This window comes from Aedes aegypti, chromosome 3 (genome assembly GCF_002204515.2).
Source record: "Aedes aegypti strain LVP_AGWG chromosome 3, AaegL5.0 Primary Assembly, whole genome shotgun sequence".
In the NCBI taxonomy this organism is placed as follows: Eukaryota; Metazoa; Arthropoda; class Insecta; order Diptera; family Culicidae; genus Aedes; species Aedes aegypti.
Window position 1 is genome coordinate 116,823,186 of NC_035109.1, and position 23,647 is coordinate 116,846,832.

The following is a 23,647-nucleotide window of genomic DNA, read 5'->3' on the forward strand; positions in this document are numbered from 1 at the left end:
GCAGGATTTAGGCACAAGCGTGGACAAAATTCTGTCTTAATACATGACAAGATTCTCTCAGAACTTTGGGAAGTATTCTTATTACAGTAAATTCTTTATTACTCGATATTCCATATTTTGTTATGGAGTAACATAGTAAGAGAAAAAAAAGATAAATATTCACGACAATGAAGACTGCTTTACATTTGAGTTGGAAAGCCGCGTATCTGTCAAAGGTAAGTGTAATTGAATGATAAAGTACTTAATTGGTTTTTACTTATTTAAAGCATATTGGCTCGCAGATTTATTATCGTAGTAAAAAGGAGTTTTTCAGGGCTGCCTCAATTACCGCTTGGAGCGCAAGTGCACTGATGATTTATGATTCATAATTTGATATTTTCCAAATATAATGTTCCATGTAATATTTTTGGAAGTTTACTGTAATGCATATTTCTGACAGAATTCTGTGCAATATTTCTTAGAATTTTTTTTTAAATTTAATCATGGAGTCGATATCGAAGTGACCTTTAATTCTTGGAGAGATTCTAACAGAATACTAAGCTACATGCTCAACTGCGATTATTTTTTATTATTTCATCAAACCAAACTTTTTTCACTGTCTGTTCGAAGCTATGAAAATGTTGAAATTGCCTGTGCACTGAAACGATAATGATCGATAATCCTGGTCAGTCGCACAGTCGCTTGGAATCCACCATTCCACCGTGTCCCACGCTGTACCATGAGTGACTGATCAAGCCAGGCTGTCTGGCGAGACATATAGTTACCGTGGACACTCCACCAGTACCGACAGCTAACCCCAATGCACAACATGCGACTGGATGCATGGTAAGCACTTTGCGCACCTACACAGTTAAAATTATGAAGATTACACGTCATGTAAACTTCATTTATGCGATGTAAACATGACGTCATGTAAATTTAAGTCTGAAATCATGTAAAAATGTGTTATATGTCATGTAACCACAGAGGATCCTGCTGGATTACATCACATATAATTGAAGTTTACATGACATATCATGTAAATATCCATGATACTCCACGCTCCAATTATGTGCATTATATGTTTCAGAAATTTACACGTTTCGTTAGAACTGTGTAGCAACAACGACGAGTGACGACGACAACGATGACGCTTCATCGGTTGGTCATCATTATTAGGCTACATGCAGGATCAGCAGATTAATCTATTAAATGGGGCCGATAGGATTCCGATCAGTCAGTCACCGGTGGTTATTTTGTGAAGATAGTTGAATTGTGTTATTATTATTATAGCTTTATTAAGGAGATTTTCAGCCCTACACTGTTAAAAATAATGAAGATTACACGTCATGTAAACTTCATTTATGTCATGTAAACATGGCGTCATGTAAATTTAAGTCTGAAATCATGTAAAAATGTGTTATATGTCATGTAAGCACTCAGGATCCTGCTGGATTACATGACATATAATTGAAGTTTACATGACATATCATGTAAATATCCATGATACTTCACGCTCCAATTATGTGCATTATATGTCTCAGAAATTTACACGTTTCGTTCGTACTGTGTAGGCCGAATTGTGTTAATTAAATGTGTAAAATTGAATAATTGTCGATAAAGTAAATGTAACAGTGATTATTTCTTTATTAAAATGCGAATACGATAGCCCTGTGATTATTATATATCAAGGCGGACACCAAACAAATCCTTGGCCTCACGTTTTTTTTGTCGGTACGTCCCGCATGGAGGTTCCGGAAAAGTTCCGGAAGAGAAGGATGGACAAATTCGCGAAGAAGTACCTGTTGTGATAGGCGATCTGCGAGTGCGGACGATGCAAGTCGTTCGTTACAACCGGCACCATGAACGGGGAGATTTGCCCGGGAAATATCAATTTTATTTCCCGTTTTCCGGGAAGTTAAATCCCGGGAAAATTGGAAACTATAATTTGAACATGCAAAATTAAAGTTGGCTTCGTTTCATAATCACTTCCATATTGCGTACTTGGACCCTAAAATGTAAATCGATACTCCTCCAACTTTATATCCCGAGACTCGATGCTGTCTAGTGCTGGGCGATTTTGAATCGATGTTCCGAAAATCGATGTTTTTATTCCGATTAATCGATGTTTTGAATCGATGTTTGAAACAACCAAAATCGGGTAAATCGATTCCATTCATTCGATTTTTTGATCCCATTATATATTGTTGAAATCCATAAATATTTCTTAATGAGATGCTGGAAAAGAAAACAAATTTTGAACTAGTCTTGAAGAACCAAATATGTACAAATGATTTTCAAAACTGGTTTGATTGAAATATCTCGCGTTCAGTATCATAAGGGCGTAACGGCAATGATCGATTTCTCTTCATCGATTTTCTCTTTAGCTAATAACTTGGCCAAGCGATAATTTTTAACTGATATTTTGGATTCAGTATAAACTACTTATCGTCCTTTCTCATGCTGCATCGTAAAATGTTATTTTGATAGATCGGATTTTGTGTACTAATCCAAAGAGAAAATCGATGAAGAGAAATCGATCACTGCAGATACGCCTAAACGCGAGATATGTGGAAATCGAATGCAAATGCATTTGGTCTCATTTTGATCTTCATAATTTCCAATTTTCATCCGATTCTAATCGATTCAAAAACATCAATGTAAAGGATCGATTAAATCGGTGAATCGGTTCAGTAACATCGATGTTCTGGACAAATTTGTCCAACGCTAATGCTGCCTTTTTTAGTTTTCCGTAGAAGTTAACCTTTTCAACCCGATATTTTCATGCGTAGTTGCAATGTGTTAAAATTTTACTATATTCAAAGCAAAAATGGCGTTTTAATGTATTTTGTCAAAACAAGCGAGAGCTCAAAAATTTAAAAATATGCATTATTTATCTCGATATCTTCCATACAGGATGTCCCATTTAAAATCGAGTTAGGGTGAATTGACTGTACTAAAATTTGAACCAGTTCTCCCACGTTTTTTTTTTTTTTGAAAATCACATTTCACCTATGCTAGTTTTGACCCTAATAAAATTCACATTCACATATTGATTTTATTTCTTATGCTTGCGCTTACAGAAGAAGTTTCAATGTGCTTTAAAACCAAATAAATCGGAGTTATATTATGACTACCATAGCAAAAAACGGTGATCTGAATTAAAACATGGTGGGTCCAAATTAGAACAGGGTTGGTCCGATTCGGACCTCCTGGAGATTTTTTTTTTTTCAAACATGTCTAGCCATGTCCTGGTAGGAGACATTACAAAACTCTCTGAGAGAAAAGTGTATGCATCAAATAAGACTTCCACAAAAACATAAAACATTTCATATGAACGGCATGCTGAAAAGATATGTCTAAAAAACTGTAACTGGGTCCGAATTGGACCACGTTTCCCTAATATTCAAAAATAATTGTATCAGTTTTATGGATGTGTATTACAAGTAAAATAAATATTCATACATAACATAACATAACATAACATAACATAACATAACATAACATAACATAACATAACATCATTGAACTGTTCAAAAACTGTTTAAAGAAGATGAGGTAAGATGTTCGACACTGGAGAAGGTCCGAGGTGGTTCACATTGCTAACCTGACCAGAATCACATAACAAGATTATAATACATTTCTATGAACAGTAGTTAGAAATAACAGAAGTAGTTATAATTTTGCTATAAGATCACTTGGGTTTTAGCTTATTATAGATTTATAGCATCATGTGTTAAATTTTTGACATGACATTTGTCATGACATATGATTTTGTAATAATTGTAGTAGGATTAATTTCATTTTTGTTTTACGTGGTACAAATTTTGTTACTTTTTTGTTTTATTCAAACTGCTAATTTTACATATTTTATAACAATCTGTGATATAAAAAATCAAATCAGAGAAACACATCTTGTTATAATATTGTTTCTTCAGTCTGGATGGAAATTTATGTACAGTAGCATAATTTGCAATAATTAGGTTACTTTGGAACATATTGTTATGATTTTGTTATAATTATTGAGGGGCCCAAACGCCAAGGAGTGTAAGTGACACGTTAAGCGATTTTGAGTAAAGTACACTAAAAATTGTACTGTTTTCAAGCCTTCCCAAAATATTAGGTGAGTTTTCCATTCCACTGATTAAATAACTTAATTTGTAAAACACTGACTTGTTTTTGTGGTCCCTATACAATTTGTATGGGATGTTGAACTACTGAAAAAAACTTCAAACTCAATTTTCTCAAAAGCTGATTTTCGTCAAATCATATCAGTGAAACACAGTCTGCAATATTCTTGTTTCTTCCGTCTGGTCGGGATATACTATCAAAAGCATGCAAGCCACATTTTGAAAACAATTATGATGCAAAATTCTCACCTGGTATCAATGCTTTTTAGGTTTCTTTTATATAATCATGTCAAATATTCGATACACATTTCTTTATCTTGCATTGAAATGAATGTACAATCTATATTAAATAAATTTGAGTTGGCGATTTTCAACCTACGTGACACGTACAATAAGGGACAATGTAAATTTACCCACCGTCAGAATATCCAAATGTGCACTGCAAGCTGATGACCTCCCGGCCATATTGGTTACACCAAACCGATCACACTCATCTGTCCGCCGTTTGATTTAACAACACTTATTAGACAGACAAAATGCACAAGATTACGGAACAGGAAAGCGATGAAAACGCGCGAAACCCGAACAGGATCCTCTTCGAACCCTTTGACGCCGATTAACAGAAACGATTTTCGCAGTAAAGTACCGACAGTGATTCTCTCCCTTGTGACCCCACTAGCGAAAATCACTCGACCTCAGTGTCGCGAAATTGCCACCAGAGGCGCAACGTTCCCGATGAACCACTTCAGCTTTCCACGAACACACTCTCACAGAACAACAGCACAACGGCAGCTTTCCACCCCCACGGAATCGTGTTTCGCTTAATGCAAACTCAATGCTTTCCTCAAATCGTACACAGCTTCTTCCTAGCTCACCAACACTAGCACACACTTTTTCCTGACTGATTTTTTCATTAATTTTCAAACTTGAACAATTTTCCAGCCATTCAGCAATATCCAACTTCTCGAGCAGATTTTTGAGCAGTGCTTGCCCAATATGACCCCTTTCCGCGATTTTTCACTGGATTCGAGCCTGCCCGACAATATCTTCACAAATTCGACCTCCAGATTCCAGGCAGACTTTGCCAATAGAGGCAAAATCGAATTAATTAAATTAGATTTTATCGACGATCATTTTTTCCAAATATTCCACTGAATTTCACTATTTCCACGCGAAAAACACTATCACTCACTCGATTACAGCCCAATTCAGCACGGTAACCCAAATTTCCCAGGAACAAACGACAAATTTCCACTCAAATTGTCAGCAGAAAATGTTCCTTCCTGCTGACACAGATTTTCTTCCTTCACACACCCCGAAAAATGGGCTCAGCGGAGCTCACGAATTGCGTGTATGAACCAGAGCAAAGTTCGACAGTGAATGAGGCCCTTCGAGTGAAGTTTCGTTTTCGCCCTCCAAAGTCCGCCCTTCTGTGGGGGTGGTGGTTGATGAACCGCGTGTCCGTACAGGAAAAGCCTATTCCGACACGGATCAGCTGGGGAAACGAGGGGAAGATGAACGCCTTGATTGTGTGAGTAGCTCACTCATACAGACTTAACTGGGGATCCCATTAGTATTGGTGCAAAACGTGGACGCTGACGAATGTAAACAATCGGCTTTGGGGCTGAGGGATTACTCCGAGGGTTGGTTGGGTGGCATCTGCTGTGCGGTGTTTTGAAGGGGGGTTTCGCGTGGGAAATGCGACAGTAAAATGTGTCAATATGAAAGTGAAGTGTGTGCATGCAGTTTCGTGGGTGGGTGGATCGGTTGAGGGAAAAGTACGATGTGTACCTGCGGGTAATACGATACCGGGCCAAGTAGGGAGAAAACTTTGCGGCGCCGAACAAACAGGTGTCAATTGGGCGGCGATTTGTAGTCGAGCCAGGTAATATGAATGAATGCATCTACCGGTAAGGAACGTAATGGCATATGTTTGGCGGTATGAATTTTGAAACCATTTTTTCGCCTGTTTAAGGCGCGTAAAAAAGACCTTCACTCACGGTAATATAGGTTATAAATGCATGTTTACAGATTACAGAAAGTTTCAAATGAAGTGGGAATATTATCACTTGAGTTTTAGAAGCATTAGGAGAATTCTCCATTCTTGCAAGTATGAAGAAAATACATCCAAACTTTTTATGACACGCACTTCAAATGACACGCAGGCTTTGTCCTTTGAACAAAGATTTCGACATCCCTGAGGTAACTGAGGTAAGTCAGATGTGAAAATATTGTATAATATGGTCCCAAAGTGCTACCTTGAGGAATACTCTTACAGGAAGTCTTTCAGACTTGGAGTTCTGATAATTACCCTGAACTTTACAATTTGACAGATAACTTTGGATTATTCTAACAATGTATATGAGCAATTCTCGCTGAAACCAGGCCGCCATCGGCACCCATCGTTAGAATTCCAATTTTATGTCACTGATCGCTAGTTTTCGATAAAACTTAAGGGTGGTCCTTTCTGTTTTCTCAAATTGGTGGACCCCTCGTACGCCAGCTAGCTGAACAGTTTGCGAAAAAGCCCATTTTTAGATAAATCTTGTGTATTTCTTCACGGGATATGTCTCATATTTCGCTTGGAACACATAGCAAACTTAGTGACATCGTATAGAGAAAGGATATAGCTTTCATTTAAACTTGAAAAAAATTTGGCGGCCATTTTGAATTTGGCCGCCATCTTGAATTTTGTTAGAAAAATCGATTTTTCACCATTAGCGCACCGCTAGTTTTGAATTTTGAGATCACTATCAGAAAGCTGAGGAAAAATTGCGTAAGATAGGCTACAGAAACTAGGTGAGCAATGGTATTTACCATTAATTCTGGCATGTTTTTCAAACAGAGTGATTAACAGATAAACAGGTTGTACGCATCATCTTCAATAGGGTTCTCATAAAATTATTGACAAAATTTTCTCGGAAAGCTTTGGCAGTACTTTCATACAATTATTTAGAAAACTCACTTTATCCTAGTTGGATGTCTTATAGAATTGTGTGCAAGATTCTTATAAAAGTCTGAATATCATTATAAAAATTCAAGACGAATACTTTTTGAATAAAGGGGTTTCGCAAAATAAAGAGCAGCATTCTCACAGTACCCTAGGCAGGATTCTCACATAACACCATGTGGAATTCGGACAGAAAATGAAAGCAGATTTCCGACTAAATTCTAAGAAGGGTTCTACCGAAATCATGAGAATTATTCTAACAGCACACCAATTATACTTGTTAGGCAAGATTTACGTAGAATCCGTGGCTGAATTTTATAAAATCTTGAGCAATAGGAGAAGAGCACTAATTTTGGACCTACAAGAATTCTGTGCCAATTTTCGGATTTCCGAAGAGCATCTAAAACTATTTGCGTATCATGATGTAGGTGTCTAGATGGTCTACATTACATGGTCAAGGACTCACGATCGGAGACTTAAAATTTCGATCTTCGTTGAAAAATGTTGTCATCACTTCAATTATTGCGCTGCGTATCAAACAGCACACGTGATGGAGCGCATGAGACCGCATTGTGGTACATCTCAAGAAAAATGAGGTGCACCAAACAGGTCTCACAATGTACAGCGCTCCTGTGCACCTGCAGGCAATGTGGCTCCTGCGCATAAGTAGTAATGAAATTTCTATCAAAATTATTTTCTGACTATTCTGACTATATGCGATATGACCTTAAGTTTAAATTTCATTCTCAATTAAGCAATGTTCAGTTCTGAATATTTTTGGAAAATTTAGTTTCTTACGAGCCAGTTCGCGAGAGCCGCAACCCCTTCTTGTATTGATGTTCTCCGATCAGGCTGAAATTTTCAGGGATTGTTCTTCTATATAAAAGATGATGTTTTGCAAAATTTTAGATTTTTATATTAGGGGGAAGTGGGACAAAATGACCCCCAATGATTTCATGTCACTAAACACGCAAAATCACAAAAACTGATATAACTATAGTAAAGGTGCACGGATTATGTTGAAATTTGGCATGAATACTCTACGTTATATAAACTTTGAGATTGGCATGGTATATGGATTTTGAAAGTACTTCAAATCGAGAAAAATGAGATTTTTCATAAAAAATTTAGTGATTTTCAAATCGATTTTTTTCTTACCAACCGAACTAGGTCGAAAAACTAAATATGACGTTTTGTAGGGTAACTCATGGACTTTCATTTGAGGTGTAATCCAGATATGCCGTTTCAAAAATTTTCGAAAAAAATTTTTTTTCGGGGTAGTGTTTGAACTTGAGCCATTTTGCGAGTACCGCAACCGCCTTGTCTAGAGAGGTTGTATTGATGTTCTCCGATCGAGCTGAAATTTACAGGAGTTGTTTTCCAATATAAAAGAATATATTCCGCAAAATTTCAGATTTTTATATTAGGGAGAAGTGGTACAAAATAACCACTAATGATTTAATATATAAAAACCTACAAAATCAATTAAAGTAATAGCGATAATAAAAATAAACGAATTTGCATGAAATTTGGCATGTTTAATTAACGTTACATGAACTTCAAAATGAACATGGTATTTGGATTAGAAATGTGTTTCAAATTAATAAAAAAAAACTGTTTTATTTTTATTTTTTTTTTTAATAAAATTAGTTTTTTTTTCAAATCGACTTGTATTTTTGTCAATCGAACTAGTTCAAACAACTAAATATGAAGTTTTGTAGGGAAACTCAGGAGCTTTCATTCGCGGTGTACCGTAGTGAATCAAAATTCAGACGGTACCAATATCCGGACACTCTGACAATCTATATAAATAAAAATGGAATGGTGTTTGTATGTCACGAAATGGCTCACAAACGGGCTAACGGATTTTGAAAATTCTTCCATAGTTATGTTCCTGAAGTGTTCCGACGTGTTTGTGTACATAAAAAGAAAATGATATTTAACGGGAAAGTTGAAAAAAAAAACAGAAGTGAACGGAACTTCCATTTTGCACGGGGCGTTCCATGGCGTTTTTCAACAGCCTACTTGATGGCAATACGAAGTTTGCCGGGACCACTAGTTTACCAATAAAATGCTGAATTGACAACATTCATACAACTATATTGAATGAAAAAATAGCTGTTTTTGTAGTTATTACGACGTATTGGCCTTTCGAAGGTCTGTTCAACAAACTGATCAATGTCCCCGATGAGATCAGCTCAAAGGTATAAATATATTGGTTAGAGATAATCGTATAGCATATTTTTATTACTTACATTTGGTCTCTTACTAGGCAAACAAATTCAAATTTTTAAATGTAATATAGGGTAATTCAGGTCGCTATCTGTAATTATTCAGTTTTAATAAGCATATAGTAATAATATATAAATTATAATTCACTTAATAAACGATTTTGCATTCACATCGATCAATCAACAATGAGAAGTTATTTTTTTCAATTCTCATTCCCCCACTTGACATTTCCCCCATGCGTTCGAGGGGCGCTTAGATGGAGGCAATCGTCGCAGCAGTAGTGATTGTAACATAATAATATACAAAGTAATAGTTTAAAAGTTTAGTGACACCACATTGAAAAAATATGCTGTAAATATGGTTTAAAAAAGTAAAAAGAGGCTGTCCGGAATTGGAGCCCAATGTTTTTGAATCCGGACATTGTATTGGAATTGTATGTTTCGATGTCGTAAGTACACAATTTTCAAATAAAACTGGAATAATACTTTGAATATCATCAAAACATGAGTAATATGTAATAAGAACAATACTGTGCGTCGTTCATTGAACCAATCAGTGATGATTGCAATTTAAACCACCAACATGTCTGTCCAAACAACTAAATCACAAACATTGCTTACACAATATGTGTTCATTACTATTCAAAAAGAAACCCATTTGGCAGAACTACACTTTTTATAAGGGAAAAGTGGGTCAAAATGACCCCCAATATTTTGGTGTCGGAAAACACACAAAATTTTTTGTAAAAAACACACAATTTTCCGTGGAAATATGCAATTTTTAACAATCTTCGTCTCTCTTTTACTCTTTCTAGAAATTTGCAAACATCAAGGCTAGTAAAAGTCAAAATTCCATTCAAGATATAAACAGTATAGTGTCTCATAGCAGGCATATGTGCAGTCAGTCTAAACTAAACTAAACTCAATTATTTACAAATTGATCTCTAGCAAACATACCATCATACACACACACATGTGACCCTCCTAATCAAACCCATCAAACATTATCCAAATTAAAAAAAATGCGGTAGTTGATACCCATCCAAACAGCGTGAGAAGAAACAACGCTTACTACTGAACCGCCGAAGGTGCTAACGAAAACATTGGTGCAATGACTTATTGTTATCCACATCATCACTTTTGCAAGAAAGTGACATTTCTTTCAGATACGGCAGCGGCAACACGGTATGATATAATCGGTATTACAACTACCGACAAGAGGCCTCCATACGCTGCTCATACCGCCCGGATTTTGATTTACCACGGTACACCGCGAATGAAAGCCCTTGAGTTGTCCTACAAAATTTCAACCTAGTTCGGTTGACCAAAAATAAGTCGATTTGAAAAAAAAACTAATTTTACAATATAACAGGTTTTGCTCGATTTGAAACATTTTTTTTATCCAAAATGATCATTCATATAACGTAAAGTAAACATGCCAAATTTCATACAAATTCGTGCATTTTTACTATCGCTATTCTTCTTCTTATTTCTGGCGTTACGTCCCAACTGGGACAAAACCTGCTTCTCAGCTTAGTGTTCTTATGAGCACTTTCACAGTTATTAACTGAGAGCTTTCTATGCCGATTGACCATTTTTGCATATGTATATCGTGTGGCAGGTACGAAGATACTCTATGCCCTGGGATGTTGAGAGAATTTCCAACCCGAAAAGATCTTTGACCGGTGGGATTCGAACCCACGACCCTCAGCTTGGTCTTACTGAATAGTTGCGCGTTTACCGCTACGGCTATCTGGGCCCCTACTATCGCTATTATAGCAGTTTAATTAATTTTGTATATTTTTATATATTAAATCATTAATGGTTATTTTGTACCACTTCTCCCTAATATAAAAATGTGGAATTTTGCGAAATATCTTCTTTTATATAGGAAAACAACTACTGTAAATTTCAGCTCGATCGGAGAACATCAATACAACCTCTCTAGACAAGGCGGTTGCGGTACTCGCAAAATGACTCAAATCCAAACACTACCCCGAAAACAAATTTTTTTTTTGAAAATTTTTGAAACGGCATATCTTGATTACACCTCAAATGAAAGCCCATGAGTTACCCTACAAAACGTCATATTTAGTTTTTTGACCTAGTTCGGTTGGTAAGAAAAATATCGATTTGAAAATCACTAATTTTTTTATGAAAAACTCATTTTTCTCAATTTGAAGTACTTTCAAAATCCATATACCATGCCAATCTCAAAGTTTATATAACGTAGAGTATTCATGCCAAATTTCAGCCTAATCCGTGCACTTTTACTATAGTTATATCAGTTTTTGTGATTTTGCATGTTTAGTGACATGAAATCATTGGGGGTCATTTTGTCCCACTTTCCCCTAATATAAAAATCTAATATTTTGCAAAACATCATCTTTTATATAGAAGAACAATCCCTGAAAATTTCAGCCTGATCGGAGAACATCAATTCAACTTCCCTTGGAAAGGGGGTTGCGGTTCTCGCGAACTGGCTTTTACCATATTGCCATAAAATGCATACTTGGTATTCCATTTGTTTAATGTCTACTTTTGTCAAAGCATAGCATAGCATAGACTGACTGTACATGTCAATGGTTGCTACTCCGTGATTGATCGGAACTGGTAAGAATTGCACTACGATCCAAATGAATAAGGCATGGGAGTTTCCGCCTACTCTCGAAGTGTACTTTTAGCAGATCTAATATTATTGATCAATAACGGCGCCGGCCAAGTCCTTACAGTCAGCTGGGATGGGGATGGAATGTTAGGGTGTAATGATTGTTGCTTCTAGAGACCGAGAATACTTCTGCATCTCCACAATCACCACGGAAAGGGTGTTTATTAATGAGGGAGGAAAAGATTTGGGAGTCACCTCTGGTCGATGATGCGATCCATGGACAAGGGGGAAATATACGACTTATCTTTAAAACTAGTTTTGTATGTTTGTCTCGAGAAGTTTTTGGTAGAAGCTTTAAAAAATACGTCAACATCTATAATGTCGAACAATTCAAAAAAAGTTTTTATTAATGACGAAAACTGAAAATTACATGTATGTATTTTAAATTATATGAAACAGGAATAATGCCGACTATACAATGGTTTGTTTGAAAATAACATATGAGTATTACTGTGAATTTTGTCTCGATATGGTAGAAGTTTTAAAAATACGTCAACATCACAATGTCGAACAATTCAAAAGATAATTTTTAATAATGTCAAAAAGAGAAAAATATATGTACATTGAAATTGTATTGTGACGAGCCATACAAAGTTTGTTTTAATATTACTTAAGAGTTACGCTTTCAAGAAAAAAATGTGTTATCACAAGCATGGAACGAACTCACCAGTTGGTAATCCATCCTCGACTGAACACAAAACTGACACTGACAGCAAAACTTCTTGGCGTCCCGAAAACAAACCGTCTTGCTTGTGCCTTCCCAAATACCTACCCACAGTAGCGCAACCAGGATTTGGTTCTGGGGGGGGGAGGGTTTGTCAATTTGAATAAAGATGGTATTTTTAGTAGCAAAAACCGACTTGAAGATATAAGTAAACATCACTATTTCAACACGCATAGTAAAAATTGATCAAACAGGATTAAAATACATTACAATATTATACTTGATATCGTTTAATCGTCCATCTATGTTGTTCTATAAATATGTTTTCAAGTTTTCAACAATGCGAATGATCCTTAAGCGTAAAATTTTGAAATAGAAATTATTGCAACTATTGTTACAGCCGGTCCAAGGCAAACTAGCATTGCCATACTTAACTGCCAGTGGGAGCATAACGTTCTCATGTTAAAGAATCGACAAACCAGAGAATCGAGTCTTAAAGTCAAAACCGAGTTAAACATTTTTTTCAATAAGACCATCAAATTTTGTTTTTGTATGATTTCGTAATATGATTGATTAAATACTGTATTCAGGATCAACAGCCGGAGAATCTCATAATTGTTGAAACTCCTGATCTAATATTTTCCATAATCTTCAAAATCCAAAGAATTACTTTTACGTAAATTGATATGTTTTAAGAATAGTTAAAAACATAATTAAATACTGAGCTAACTGAAACATTTGTAATGCTTCGGATGCTACATGTCATGTTAACTTGACGTTGACCATTGCCAAAAGCACTTCGCTGGTGCTGAGTAAGAGACGCGAGGTTTTTCTACCTGTGTTGTACAAGATATGAAAACACATGACTGAATTGTTAAAAAGTTCCCGATATATCTGAATATTTGACAAACTTCTCACACAAAGCCTTCAATTTAAAATTAGAAAAGGCAAGGATATGTCGTTATTTATGAGCTTTTTTTCTATCAGACTCTTCAAGGGTCTGAGAATTGAAAGAAAACACCTTTGAAAATGTAATTGTAAAAACCTCTGAAATTCTCACTGATAATATGAACCAAACTAAGTTACTGTTGCGTAGTTGCATAAAATGTGTAGTAATAAGTTTCAAATATGCTTGGTTATCCTTAATTTTTTTTGACTCTGAGGGGGGTTTTGACCCCCAAATCCCCCACCCCCCCCCCCTGGTTGCGCCACTGCCTACCCAGCAAGACGCTCCAAAACAGAAAAAAAATCTCCGACGACGAAAACACGCGCGATACCGTGAGCAAAATCTATCGGACGACGCAAAACCGAACAGTCCTGCTTGGGCTTCACGAAGCACTCTGTTTAATGTCTACTTTTGTCAAATGTTACAAATACGCGATTGGCGTATTACCTTCGATGGAGCTTACCACCATAGGATAAGCAACTTTAATGTTTGATTTGTTTATGTTTCTACGTAGATATAAGGATTTGTTTGTTCACCATTTTCAAATCGACCACGGCTGGAATCGAATTTTTAGTTCCAATACAAATTTTATATACTTTAGTTTAAAGTTTCAATTTCAATAAGTGATCAATAAAGTCGCTCAAAAATAACGCGATTTGTGCGAGACTGATAAGAGATGCTTCAAAGAAATGTTACGTAATCAACACATTAATAATTAAACTATTCATTAAAAATTCACAATCCACTCTTGTTGGATACAGTAATCAAATGTGTAAAAATCAGTTTTTTATCTTCACTATTCTTGAAATGGCAGTATGGTGAAGTCGTGCCCTTACTTTCTGGGACACCCTTTATATACTAGACGCTTTATCTTATTTGCCTAATAGTAAGGCCGAATCTATTACTGTGTGTATTACTTTCTTGGCAACGGAGTGTTTTTCAATCTAGTATTCATCAAAAACTTGCTCTTTGTCTCGATCTCTCCCTGTCTCGATGGTCCTTTCGATATCGAGATGTGGAGAGGCGACTGTATTTGAATTGTTTAAGCCAAGAGTTTACCGTAGTTTAAGTCTTCTTTTCAGATCGTCAACGAAAATCAACGAATTGTTCTGATGATTCAAGAATTCCCCATACAACTTATTATCGTCAAAGTGAAAACGGCCGCTTTTTGATAATTTTTCGCAAAGATTTAAGTCATCCCAACTTGGGATTCCCGAATGAAAATTCGCGTTTGTTCCAGAATCGAAAACAACGCAGTCTCGAACCCTCAAATGGACCACTAATGATTCACTAATTTGACGTTTGAGCGGTGCCGTATTCATTGGTTCCCATGGTCACATAAATAACACCGCACCGCTAAAACGTCAAATGGACTTTGGCACGAGTTCACTTATTTGATAATACTATGGACCGATGCACGAGTTCATTATTTGACGTTTGAGCGGTGCCGTGTTATTTACGTAACCATGGTAACTAGTGAATATGGTACCGCTCAATCGTCAAATCAGTGAACTCGTGCAAAGGTCCATGTCATACAATAAAGTCAAACCTAAATTCATGACAAGTTTTTTTTTGTCAATGTTTATTGTTTGTTGATAAATAACGTATTTCATGACAGTTGCTATAATGACCGGCGCATACTTAGATCGGTTGATTTTTGAATCTGAACAATTTGAAATATTTCCTAAACAGTTCACGCAATTTTATGAAATATTTGAGATAACCAGTTTATTACGATTTACGAAGAGATTTACGCCGTTAATTGAATACCCCTATTGTTTTTTTTGCAACAAATTTTCAACAAGTTTTGTTATCAATGATATTATATGTTATTTTTATGGCATTTACTTCAACCCCGATTGATCCAACTTTAAACATTAGTGTACAAGTTGAGCATCTCAACCATCAACTCTATCACTTAATTCAAGTTATACACAAGAATGTAATTTTTCGTAACAGTAGAAACTATGTTTATTGTGTTTAAAATATTTAAGGATTACTAGACCGGCCAGCATTAAAAATGTGAATCAATTGGATTGCTATAAGCATGAGCTTGATTGGTCACCCGTGGTTGCATGGTATCAAGCAATTTCAATAATATCAAGCAATTATTACGCTAGTAGAACTTTTAAATTTTAAAACCTATGTTTCCAAAAGTCCTTGTATGACATAGAACTTCTATAGTATAAGCAGATGAAATGAACTCATCTGTAAAAAATATGAACTGCTACGACAAATGAAATGTAATATGTTGTTAACCCTCTAATATCCAACCCCGCCTTGAGACGGGGTACAATTTGCAATTTTGTGTATTTTTTCGTAGGTCGCAAATGATAATGATTTTATTTTTGGCTTAAACCTTGGCTCATAACATGCACAGAAGAGAAGTTTTTATGACTTTTGAAACCTTTTTGTATTTTGAAAAATGTTTGACAAATTGTATTTTTATATAACCTACTGTAGGTTAACAGTTGCCTGGAGTTAATTAAACGTGTAATATAAAAAATCGTATCTTTAATATTTTTCTACAATCAACCTACCACAGAAGAAGAGTCTGACGGTGTTGAAATAGTTTTAAACCTGTTTTTTCGTTAGTTACTCGAAAAATAAAATATGATCCAGAAAAAAATATTATTTTCAAAAGTACCATAAAAAATGAATTTTTATTATTGCCAAAAATCAGTAATCAGGAGAGGGGTCAACAAAAAATGAAAAAGGATAGGGATGAACAAAAATAAAAATTATAAAAATCAAAAACCAAAATTCATAATTTTGCGAATAAACATAAATCATTGCCCAAAACTTGTATAGAACAATTTTTGATAACAAAATATGATATTCCGATCGAAAACAAAAATTTGGGTATTAGAGGGTTAACCAAATGTTAATAAAAGCTAAATGTTGTTTATGCAAATTAGGATGATAGTGTCTAACACAGAACACCTAGATATAAGAAATGGTAATGGTTAGAATAAATAAATAAATAAATAAATAAATAAATAAATAAGCTGTCAGCCTTTATGATGGTAAAACATCCCAATAGAAAACCAAAACCACTCGCTTTATTTTTGATGTCAAGAGCTTTCTCATTTCGCTGTACGAAATCGTCCCACTTCAAATCAAATATTTAGAGCTATTCATAAAAGCTTTCAAAGCTTATTTGCCTTTTCTTCCATAAATTCGACATGTTTTTTATTTTTCCATTATATTTGCGACATCTGTCGCAGCTTTTATTCGCTATAATTTATTTCCGCACGCAATGAGCTTTCACCAAACCATTCATTTTCACCAGGATAAAGCTCCACACATACAAATGCAAAGGATGATTTTTCAATGAAAGCTTTATCAGCGGGAAAGTAACTGCGAGAGTTTGCCTTCCAAACCATTTCGCGCCATTTTTCGCTCTCCGCAAGATTTCCCGCTATCTTACTCCCGATTCAACAAAATCGTATCGGTGTACTCACATGATGTCACCTAGTTTCAGTCTTGTTTGTATTAAAGCACAGCTTTTGTGGTCACTGGTCGTCACGGCTCGCCTCCGGCGGGGAGACACTCGCGGGGTATTTAGGCCGTCGGGTGGTTCCAGGTGCGCCATTAAACTGCCTCCTCCGAGTCGAACCATCGGCGAGGAACCACGCCGCCGGGTCGACATGTGTCGGCCTCCTACGCTACCGATCATCTGCAATGGAAAAGCGCCAGGACGCAGAGAATTGAAGGATAATTAGCGGGTGATGCTGTTTGTGGTTTTCAATTGGTTTGAGGGAAAATGCACAATTCGTATGAAAATGGGATTCTTCATTATTTGCTTTAGTGTATGCAGGATGAATCTGTGTTATGGGAAGCTCATAAATTATGTTTGAACAGAGAAGTAGACAGAATAGGCTCTAGTGCTTGATGCATAATATAATCAGGATACCTTATTTTACAGAAAAACATTTCGCAAACGGACATTTGGCGTAATTCAAATCCGTTATTAAAGATGGCGATCTTGAACTTGGTTTGCATCTTTAAAGTTTACTTTTCTTATATGTATTCTACCGTTTTGTCTCAAATTCCGAACAGACTCATATTCCGAACACTCGCTGAAATATGTCAACAAATTACCAGGAAATGGCAGTCAATTGGAATTCAATTTTAACGTCTTCAAATCAATTTTATACCTCGGGAGTAGTGATGGTTCTCTAGCTCAAGACCACATAAACTATCTCAGATAAATTTATTCTCGAAATTATTCATTTGAATACGATTTATTCGTGCTGTTCGGAATTTGAATCCAGGTGTTCGGAATATGAGACAGAATGAACGCAGTGTTCGGCATTTGAGTCAAAATGTTGTTCCAAACTTTTACGTAAAAACAATACTAAACAAGTTTAAATAAACATTTTTATCAGTACACCCAACATCTAACGGTTAGACTTTGCGAAGAAATTAAAATTTTCACCTATATCAGCTAATTTATGCTTATCAGATGCTTTTGAAGTCACTGTTGGCCTTAAGTGTTCGTAATATGAGTCAAAACGGTATGTATTATTCTAACATGAAGATAAGAGATTCAAAATCTCTTTACTGGTAGTTTGAAGTTGAAAAATTAAAAAAAAAACAAATCTTAGTCTCGCTAGATACATTCTGAAAACAAAACCCAGTCAAGATCTACCCATCTTTCCATGTATTAACATTGGAACAAATGTCGAAAAAAATCATCATAATTTTAGACAAAATCGATTAAGTCTTCTGTTGTACGATTAATGCGGAAGCAAGTGAAGCAAATCACCAGTTAAAATTCTGAATTGCTACGACGGATGAAATGTAATATGTTGTTAAGAAAATGTTAATAATAGCTCAATTTAGTTTTTCCAAATTAGGACGATAGTGTTGCCAATCACAGAACACCATAATGATTCTAGCTTTCCCACGCTGAAATATTATCAACTGTGTCATCATAAAAGGTATCCTAATTGCTAAGTCACTATTTAAACCTTTTCTATAAAACAAGCAAGCTTCGTAAAAATTGCACTTTCTGTTTGAAAGCTTCAGTCATTATCCGCTTTTATTCAACGATATTGTCCACTCCATCCAATGCCTGCCGGTTGTGGAGTCTGGAGCCACCCCCTTGGGAACGATGTTTCACTCAGCGCAGTTGATTCGATATCATAACAGACCCATGGAGAAAGCAAACTGTTCTGCCAGCCAACTCAGAAGCGTTGATTCTCTGCTCCAGCTCGGAGTTAATGCTTATGCTGGAAAATTGTTTACGCTTTCCATTATTTTTGCACTTCGGTTTCCGCCGCCGTTTCTATAGGAGAAGCCGGCTCTAAATCATTTTATGAAAGATGCACTCTCGAGGGCTCCGCATACAGCTGTCGCGGTACTACTGAGGAAATAGCGATAAAAAATATGACCGTTCTTAAGCCGTCCTCAATTGGAGGCGGATGAATTGCTTCCGGAACGTTGAACATTATACAGCTTTTTAGGTAGAGTAGCGACGTTCTGAAAATCATTTAGGATTGTTATGTTAACTCCAACCTAAGCATATCCAGTGAAACAAGACTTCATACATACATAAATTCATATATACAGGGGCTAGGCAAAATGATTGAGATAGGCACAATTTTGCCTAAATTCAAATGCTTGTATCTTTTCGAAATAAGGATGAAATCCGATGCGGGGGCATTCGACGGCAAATTTGGCTTAGTTTCAGCAATATGCTTGGACATGCTTATTCGCCATCGGACACCGGATTTGTTCCGGACTTTCCAAGGTCCAAGGTCTAAATCATATTTTTTTCCGTTGCTTGTATTTTTATGCGATGTGAAGTTATAGAGATATTAAAACTTCTACAGTACAAATTGCAAGAACTATTTTGTTTTTCGAAATTTTTGCTAGTTTTAAAAACTCTTCTATTTTTAGAATCTGTGTCGGTTTTGATCATTGGTCATCTGAATCCGTAGAAATTCCAGAATTCCATGGGGGACCAACGCGTATTAATTACCCATGTTAATGGATCTTATTATTATTCTTCTTCTTCTTCTTCTTCTTGGTATCACGTCCTCCCTGGGACAGAGCTTGCATCTCAGCATGTTCAATGAGCATTTCCACAGTTATTAACCCTTAAATGACGTGGACGACTTTTTTGCACTCTGTTGCAGATATCTTTTGACTCAGTTGATCAATTCTCAAAATTTTAACAATGTTGTATAGGGCATTAGTTTCACCTCCAAACGTATTCACAAATATTTGGATACCGATGGCCAATCCGGATACATGGCCGAAAATGTGATGTGCACCTCCTATTCCACCAGTTATTGTTGATAAAATTTCCATACATTGCGAATGTATTTGCATGAAAAAATATGGATATGGTATATACACAGACTCACGGCTCATGTACAATATTTCTGAGCCACAATAATCACGTGGCCACTTGACATGTTCAGATACACGAAGATCTGAAAGTATTAGTATGCGATCCCGGAGAACCAACCCAACTCAAATGTTGATTTTCTTACTGTGCCGTAAGAAATCATATTTACTCGACAAAAGATGATTATCCGAAGCCTTCATGGTCATTTCGAAAACAAGTAACCATTTTAAGTCCAGCTTTAGAACCCCGTTTTTGGTTCAAAAATATCTATATTTATGATATGAAACATCAAATACCATGCCCACACAGTTACGGATCACCCACAGTGACGGATCACTTTGGCGTTCAACATCGGATAACTCGCTCAAAACATAAACGTTGGCGTAAAACATATTTTTCCCATGTTATACTATTTGTCTTCTAGCATTTGTAAAGTTAAGCACAACATTCAACCGCTTAATAACGGTGTATTTGACAAATGTTTAGTTGGTACCACACAGCTATCATTATATGGTCGTTTTCTTTAAGAAGTGCCGGCAGCATTCATAAGCTCCCACAAGTGGTAAAATTCATATGTTATTGCATAAAATATGCTCGTTCGCTTCGATTTAGTGTGAATTTATCTTTAGAAAACAGTTTTCTTGTTTGTTGATTCTAAATACCGAATATTAGCACTTCTAACTAGTGATCCATAATATGGACCAGGAAATGATTGTTTACCACGGTTATGGATCACTACCAAAGAATGTAGATTTCTACCATTTTAAGCATTGGATTCAACCTTTCTCAGATAATAGCACTAAGGATAAAACACATACAACATCAAGGTTGGTAAATTTCATTTTTGAGCAGACAAAAATGGGTGGAAAACTTGGTGTGGAGCAAATACAGTTCATGCCTCAGTTACTACAATGCAGTATATCACAAAAAAGGACATTTTACCCTTGTTTCCAGCTCAAACAATGCTATTTTTTGCAGTGATATGTGACACATTATTAACTTTCACCAAATCATGCAATACAGATGCATTGAGTTTAAAATCTCTTGATTTTGCGCACTGATCCGTAATATGTCACATTTTGATCCATAATATTAAAATTGATCCATAATATAGTTTTCAGAAACCGATGCAATTTTTAATTCTTATGTAATCCTATGTAAATATTACGCTCAAAACAGTTTACTAACCGAAGTTCCAATTTGAAACGATGCAATTCGTGCTTTTCAATTACAATTTTACGTTTTCCATGTCGTTTTATTGAATTTTATAGGTTGGACTCCACACTATTTGATCCATAACTGTGGGGTCATGGTATTACTGTTTCAGCAAATGAAAACTTTTAGAGGTAAAGTTGGGATATTCTGGACGTATAGGGTCTATTTTGGGTGTTGTTCAGTAGCCCTGGTAAAAGAAAAGTTTCAAAATTTAAATACATGTTTTTAAGAATGTATGAATTGATAGATGAATGAAGACTTGAAGAAAATAAAAAACAAACTGTTTAATAAAAGAAAAAAAAGTAAAAAGCTTCCGATAGCTTAATTTGAATATTTTTTATTTGTTCGATCATAGTACAGAAACTCAGGTTAGCTTGAGCTTGAGCTTGATTAGCCACCCGTGGTTGCTACTAGAGTATCGCCAGATCAGCTGCACTAAATTTAAGTATTTAAGTAAGTGCTGGTGATCTTACATACAGAACAATGAGTTGAAGAGGAAGTAGTTGATGATGCATTCAACTGGCTCCCATGGTAGACCGTATATACCACTGCGTCTACGCCAGTTCATGCGGGAAGGGTGAAGGGGTGGGGGTAATTTTAATGGCAGAGAGGCTTGCTGGTTTGGTTAGCAGACTGCCTATGTATCAGGCGTAAGGAAAGGCGTGATATAATGATGAAAGAATGGAAGCGTAGTGAAACGGTTTATTTCCGTCTTTCTCAGGTTCTAGCAAATGTTATGAACTGTGAAGGATCGATCAACTGTGATATATTAAGAGTGGTAGATAGGGCACTTGCAGCCTTTGTTTAGTGTGCCCAACGGACTCATTCACTATGGGCGATCAGGTGGCCAATGATCGAAAAAATGACTTGTTCTGATAGGTTTTTCTGGTACATCAATACATAGTAATAGTAGTTTACGAAACAAGTTGCAAAATGATGATTTTTACAGCACGAGTCGTAAATTTATCCTACGAGGTTTGCCGAGTAGGATAATTACGACGAGTGCTGTAAAAATCGAGTTCTGCAACGAGTTGCGTACAACATTTTTTGCAATTTCGTAAAAGACCACTTGACCACTTGGGTATCAGAAATTATATCGGAATGCAATCACCATTATTTTACAATTTCTGAAAAATTGTTGTGTTATGATTCATTACGTAACTCAAAACAGTTGCGCAATGAGAAAGCATTACATAATGAATCATTACATTACTTGTTTCAGTTGCGTAATGACTATTCCCGCACTGCATACTTCAGTGCAGGAAAGTAGGCCGTTTCATGACTGATTGGCGTGACGAAAAACAGCCTATTACGATGGGAAATTGCAAAAACACTTTTATTAACCCGTATAGGCCTGAATGAAAGCAAAAATTCTAAAACCCTCACCGCTCAGCGAATTCTTAATGGATTCAAATGATTTTTTGTCAGTATACTGGCACACATATATAGTTTCTAGAAGTGGACAGAGGATCGCTGAAATATTTCTGTAGCCAGAGTTATTTCGGTGGGTTACTGGGTCAGGTAGTGTTTTTTTTTTCCTTCTAAGCACTGGGAGGATAATCTGCTCAACAGACTCCAGACCGAGGTCCAGGAGTGTGGGGTTGGGGACCATTAACTACATACAAGCAGTAAACAGGGCTACACCCCCGACCCACTAAACCATTTCCATTGCCGCCAAACCCTTCGTCTCTCCGGGACCACCAAGAAGGCATTGCTTCGGAGAGGGGCTACTGCACATCGCATCCTCCAGGTAAGCTGCGTAGCCATGCAGCAACGAACATCGATGACACGCTTAGGGGGGTCCAACAAGGTAGCATGCTGGCGCATTGCCAGCTTCCCGGGTGGTCCTCACCTCCCGTTGTCCGCTGAAAGCGGGCAGGGTCGACCACTAAGCCCGCGCCCAGCTGCACCGCAGGTATCAAGAACTGATACTGCGGGCTTCGCAATTTGACCTACTGAAGGCTCAGGCCCTATCAGCTAGCACCAGCTGGGATTGCTGACGAAGGGGCCTCCACCTGCCCCGAACAACCAGAGACTCGTATCCACCCAGTAGGCCGGCGCCACGACAGCAGCGCTACCAGGATGTTCTCCCCGCGGCCACTTAATCGCTGTAAGGGTCGATTTCGACCGTAGGGCTCCGGTATGACCTACGTTGCCGACTGCGAACCCTTGGACCACCTGTTGATTAGCGTCTGCACTAGTCACTCCTCGAGTCCACACGCCACCTCCTTTGGAGTTCCGAGACGATGTGGGTGATAGCCGATGAAACGGCATTCCAGCCAAACTCGTCTGCACACATCCTCTGGACCAAATTGTCCGGAGTCGTGTCCCGACCGCATGTGACAAACATGCGGTCACGCATTGTGCGGAAACGCGGGCACACGAACAAAACGTGTTCCTCCGTTTCCTCTAAACCTGCACAAACTGGACATTCGGGAGAACCCGCATGACCGAAACGGTGTAGATACTATCTAAAGCATCCATGGCCCGAAATGACCTGTGT

General features: G+C 36.8%; 1 protein-coding gene across 15 annotated transcripts in view; it reads right to left on the reverse strand.

The window, feature by feature from the left end:
* LOC5564339 (voltage-dependent calcium channel type A subunit alpha-1) overlaps positions 1-23,647 on the reverse strand; it is a 481,779-nt gene that overhangs the window by 247,525 nt on the left and 210,607 nt on the right. For 14 of the 15 annotated variants that reach the window (XR_002502607.1, XM_021854669.1, XM_021854670.1 and 11 more), the window contains exon 4: positions 17,033-17,247. Coding sequence is in view for 13 of the 15 variants with exons in the window: in XM_021854669.1 (XP_021710361.1) it covers positions 17,033-17,247 (215 nt within the window). In the remaining 2 variants the exon portion in view is untranslated. Of the gene's footprint in view, positions 1-4,526; positions 5,477-17,032; positions 17,248-23,647 lie in introns of those variants that run through there. The other variant, XM_021854675.1, reaches the window with a different exon arrangement.